This window comes from Actinia tenebrosa, unplaced genomic scaffold (genome assembly GCF_029948245.1).
Source record: "Actinia tenebrosa isolate PJP-AT-01 unplaced genomic scaffold, QUT_ActTen_1.0 PGA_scaffold7__59_contigs__length_16204524, whole genome shotgun sequence".
NCBI lineage: Eukaryota > Metazoa > Cnidaria > Anthozoa > Actiniaria > Actiniidae > Actinia > Actinia tenebrosa.
The window spans coordinates 15,041,125-15,046,384 of record NW_028292584.1 but is presented as its reverse complement, the minus strand read 5'-3'; the positions used below and the strand labels follow the sequence as shown (position 1 = coordinate 15,046,384).

General features: G+C 55.2%; 1 protein-coding gene across 1 annotated transcript; it reads right to left on the bottom strand.

The window, feature by feature from the left end:
* Positions 1 to 840: 840 nt before the first annotated feature.
* Positions 841 to 2,313, bottom strand: LOC148905743 (uncharacterized protein F54H12.2-like). Its single transcript, XM_089040623.1, has one exon. It carries the CDS (start codon positions 2,311 to 2,313, stop codon positions 841 to 843), a length of 1,473 nt encoding a protein of 490 aa, XP_088896749.1.
* Positions 2,314 to 5,260: the final 2,947 nt, after the last annotated feature.

The following is a 5,260-nucleotide window of genomic DNA, read 5'->3' as shown; positions in this document are numbered from 1 at the left end:
ACAAGTGGAAGTCCCTGCAGGCCCCCCAGGCGAGCAAAGCATGTCTTCACTCGAGGAAGAGAATCTGAGGATGCTCCTAGACTCCATTACCAACCCACAGCAGACATCAGTCTAGACGTTTGATTTGATTGTGAAGAAGAGAGCGTAGTAAGATTTTGTTTCATGTAAAAAAAGAAGGAAAAATAAAAAGACCAGACTCTTGCGTTACTCAAACGTTGTCTTTATTGCTTCTAAGTTTACATCTTTGCGGCAACAATTGCCTTGACAGGGTTGACCCAAGGGTCCTATCTTGCTGTTGAACTTGGGACGGAGGGACTTGGGGATCATGACTTGACACACGAACTGACAGACTTTCTTGTCGTTGTCTCTCTTGTTGCGGGCGGCGAAGGGTTTGACGAACTTGGAAAACGAGCCACCACGGGTTCGGATGTGGAGATAGGCCAGGCAGTAATGCCCGCAGACGTACGTGTTGTAGGCTTGCAGCTGAGGCATCTTGACGACGTCCGTCATGCCGATGAGCTCTTGGAGGAGTGGGTCCCGATAGGCCTTGAGGTTCGCGGATCCGTACGAGTCCATGATTTCGATGCGTTTGGTATCGACGTCGGGAGCGTACAAGGCGATCCAATGTTGACCGGGCTTGTCGATGGGGTCGGTATTGAACACCATGCCCCAAGGGCGGGGTGGGGCTTGCCCATCGCGGTACTTGTTGAGAAGGGCTAGAGCTTGGTCGGCGCCTTGAGTGCCGACGTAGGAGTACGTGGGGTGCTCGTGATAATTGGGAGGGTACGAAGCGACCGTGTTGATTTGGGCGGTAAGGAGTTGACTCTTGCTGTTCATGATCTAGTAGCTGTATCTCTGGGAAGCGTTCTTGTTACCATCCAACCACGTTTCTTGTTCAAAGTATCCGCTGACGACCATGGTGGTGTTGTTGGCTGTGTTGGCTGAGAAGTCGACGTCGATGTTGACGTTGCCTACGTTTCGAGCGTAGCTGTAGCCAAAGTTTTGTTCGCCGTCGGGGTTGAAGTTGTAGAGGATGAGGTAATTGCCGTCCTTATACCCTTTTCGATCGATGCCGGTGGGTGCAGAGTCGATGCCACGTCCTGAGAACTGAAGAAGGGTATTGAAACCTTCTTCCTTATGATGCGAGGTCAGGTCCAATCGCTGATGGGGAATTTCTTCTCCGTCGACGGTCACGCGAATGGACGATTGATTCATGTCGCAGAAGTTGTAAGGAGAATGAGCCAGGTCCCCATCGAAGGCAGCACCTCGCTGAAATCCAATGATCATGTAGTTGGGTCGGTACCCCTGAAACACGTTGTGCATCTGAGCCCGTCGTCGACCATCTGGAGCGGTGTGGGTGACGGTTCTGTTGGTGAAGTAAGGGTAGAGGGCAATGTCTTGGTTTTCCAACATGGCAGCTTCCATCTTGATGTTCAATTCACTGTTGACGTCCACGTGACGAATGTGCAACTTGGGAGAATAGTTGACTATTCTGTAGGTGGCGTTAGGCTGGGTAATGGCTGTAGCCCCCACGGTGGGACCATTCATCATGACCAATTCTCGAGGATTCCATTGAATTCTGAATTTCAATTCACAGCCAGGAGTCAAGTAGCGCTGGCTGGAGAAGAGGGGGATGACGGGTCTGAGGATGAACTTGACGGCTCGACCTTGACAGCACAATCCAACACGTTCCTTGGCGCCTTGGTTAGGCGTGACGCGAGTGGCAGCGGCACGGATGGCATCTCCTACTTCGGCAGCTGTGAGCGCTGCACCGGCCATGCCTGGATTTGCGATGGCCACGTCGTTGGGATTGAGCTGATCAAACTTGTCGGGAGTGTCCGTGGCCCACCCTTCCAGGGACAGCAGGGATTTCTTTTCTTCTTCGGAGTAGTTCAGCAGTCGATCGAAGTAAGCTTCGAGATGGTAGTGGTCGGCGTTGACGGTCACGGCTCCTTTGTTAATAGTCAGTTGAATTTGTTTGATGAGAGAGTGAGCCACGTTGTTGATGGGAACGGCCGACGAGGTATTGCCCAGGTGTGCACCATTGGGGGCGGCGAGAAAATCCACGTCGAATTCCAGCAGGATCTTGGTCATGTCGATCCAGGTACGGGTTCGGTCCACGGTGATTTCCAAAGGGTCCACGGCCGCCGTGGCTTGCGAGTAGACTTCCCATTTGGATTTTTCGCACGTGACGTCGATGGGCAGTCGTTTAAACAAGTCGACCACGGTCCCTTTGTGTACTTTCAAGGGAGGGGCATCTTCGCGCGCGGCTTTAGCGGCAGGAGCGGCACGTCCTCCGTGTTGTCGTTTCATGACGAGGTCGAGTGACGAATCAGGGTGGGTCGGACGGGTCGGCGGTCCTTTTATATGGTCTAACTGTTGAGGATGTCGTTTCGCATCACCTTGTACTTGGTGCGTCCACGCGTGAGCACGCCTTGCTTTTCGCGTTTTTGGGCAGGGGTCAAGCTATTGTCCTGAGCAATTTTCTTGGACTTCTGATCGATGGCATGGATGAGGTTGTCTACCTTTTTCAACTGCTTGACTTGTTGAGGCCTGAGGTTGTTCAGCGGCGTAGACGTGCCGGGCACGTTCCCAAAGTGGATTTGACGCTTGAGTGGGGTTTTGCCTTTGCCTGTATAACCACGACCACGACCACGGCCTGGACCCGGACCCGTACCCGTACCCTTAGGAGTAACGCTTCCAGACCCAAGCTTGACTCCCGAGGGTCCTGCAGGAAGAGACCAAGCAGGGGTGGTGCCGACGACGGATCCAGGACCAGGAACAAGAGCAGGAGCAGGAGCAGGGCCAGGACCAGGGGCAGGACCAGGTGCAGGCGCAGGAGCAGGACCTGGGGCAGGAGCCACTGCAGGAGTAAGTCCTTTTTGAGCCATGGCTTTTTGGTCTTGAAAGCTGGCCGCATAGTTGGTCATGAAGCGAACACGCTCGTCGGGCGTGAGACTGGGGTCGGACATGACTTGCTTGACCATCTTATCCGCGTACTTGACGAACTCCACCTTGGGGGATTGCTGCAACGATTGTTGAACGGCCATGGTGTGCATCAATTCGTTCATGCGGACGTTCCCATCTCGATCCACTCCGGCGATGGCTCCTCCAGCTTGGGACTTAGCTACATTTTCTTTAAGGTGTTTGAGTTCTTCTTGCAGACGATTCCAGAGGATGACGGGAACCACGTAAGAGTTGATGCCTGTGCTGCTGTTCATTTCGTGGTGGTGACGACTTGACGACCTTTAGGATAAAGCGTAACGGGTCGGCCTTTTATGACGACGTCCAAGGAGTCGTTGTTGGACGGAAGATGCCGGAGGCTGGCGGGGGCCATGCGGCGAAGAGTCTGAACCTTGTTGGAGGGCACGGCGGGACGTGGTTGTGAAAATCGAATGTGAAAGGGGTTGGTCACGGGTCCGTAGTCGGGCAGGCCAGGAGCCAAGGTTCCACGCAGAGCTGCCTTGATCTTGGGTGTGGCGGACGACCGTCTTCGTTTGGCCCCGCCCAGCTGAGTATGCTTTGCACGTTTCTTGCCCCCGCGTTGACGTCGTCCTTTCTTGGTGTTAACCATGATGTGTTTATGTTTCAGTGAGCAAGGCCTTCAATTCGTTGTCGCCGTCGTAATCAAAGTCTTGGAGCGATTCGGTGGTCGAGGGGTCCTCCTCCTCCTTTTTATCTTCTTTGGGGGCTCCTACCTTCTTGATTTTGGTCGTGGCCGCGTTAATGCCTTCGGCCAGGGCTCCTGCGGCCGCATGCTTGGCCAGACTCACGCCGGCTTTCTTGAGGCTGGGAGCCGCGATCTTGGCCAGGGCTTTGATGGCCGTGCCGACCAATTCGGCTTTGGATCCTCCTCGCTGAAGGCTAGAGCGTCGTAGGCTCTGAATGGTGGGATGCCGATCGTTGACCACCGACCCGAACCAACGTCGAGCGGCCTTGGGCATTTTCTTGTTTCCTCCCTTCATGGGGAGTTCCCCATTGGCCAGTTTTTTGCACATGTCTTTGATGTACTTCCATTGGTCGTCGCTACCGCTACGTAGCAGAGGAACCACTTGCGTGGGGTGGCATTGTGCCAAGGAGCGTATATAGGACTTTCCATCCATGCTGTGAAACATTCGGTGCGTCGACGTTATGTCCTATGAACGTGTGGGGGCTCAAGATTTATACCTACGTTACGGTGTAGGACAGCATACCGAGCGCGAGCCTTTCTTCCAAGCTCCGGGTGTTGCTCCTCGAACGCCCCGTACGACGTCCACGGCCGAACGGGCCGCCGATCGCGTCCTGATGAATACGCCCGTCCTACCGCCCCTGTCGCCGTTGCCTCCTTCGCCCACGCAAGATTACGATGCGGACATGCTGCAGTTGTTGGGCTCACCGTTCAACTTGCCAGACGACATGGTCAGCGTGTTGTCCAGCGACACGCCCTTGTCGACGGGAAGCGACTTGGCCCGGGCCATGGACCCGCCATCACCCGAACCGTCACCAGGTCCATCTCCCGGTGCATCACCAACCTTTTCACCCTCAACGTCGCCTGCGGCATCGCCCCCTTCGGAAGTGGCGAACTTGGTGGCATGGACGCCAGACAGCGGAAGGACATTGACGTCGTTGCCGGACGCTACGTTGGATCAGATGAACAAGGAGGAATTGCGCGAGTACGCCGAGGCCTTGAAATCATTGGCGGAGAAGTACCCCCAGGTGAAGGACACCTTGACGCCTACCATCAAGAACGTGATGACGCGGGTGGACGGTCGATGGCGAGGCAATCGAAGCGAGAAAAGGATGAACTTGGCCGAAGTGGAAGAGTACGTCAAGGAATTGGAAGCCACCGATCAAAGCAAGTTTGACGAAACGTCTCAAATGCGGATTCGCTATGCGCTGGAAAAAGCCCTGGCGCGACGACTGCAGCTGCGCAGGGAAGCCGAGCAAGACGGGAGGAGGAACGGCGGGGATGACCCCGAAGGGGACGATGGCGACGGCAGCGATGGTGGCGATGGTGGCAGCGACGACGACGACGACAACAATGACGATCATGGGGAACGCTTCAAGAACGCGGATCAAGATACCGTGTCCAAAGCCTTGCGCACAAAATTAGGCAAAGGGGATCATCAAACCATCGCCAATACCACCACCGTGACCACGGTCCGTCGAGGCAAGCGGCCTGTGGTGGAACGCGAGCACACCAGTCAAACCTTTCCCGGTCCCGGCAGCGACAACGACGACGATGATAATGATGATGACGCGACGATTGAAGGCGGCGTGC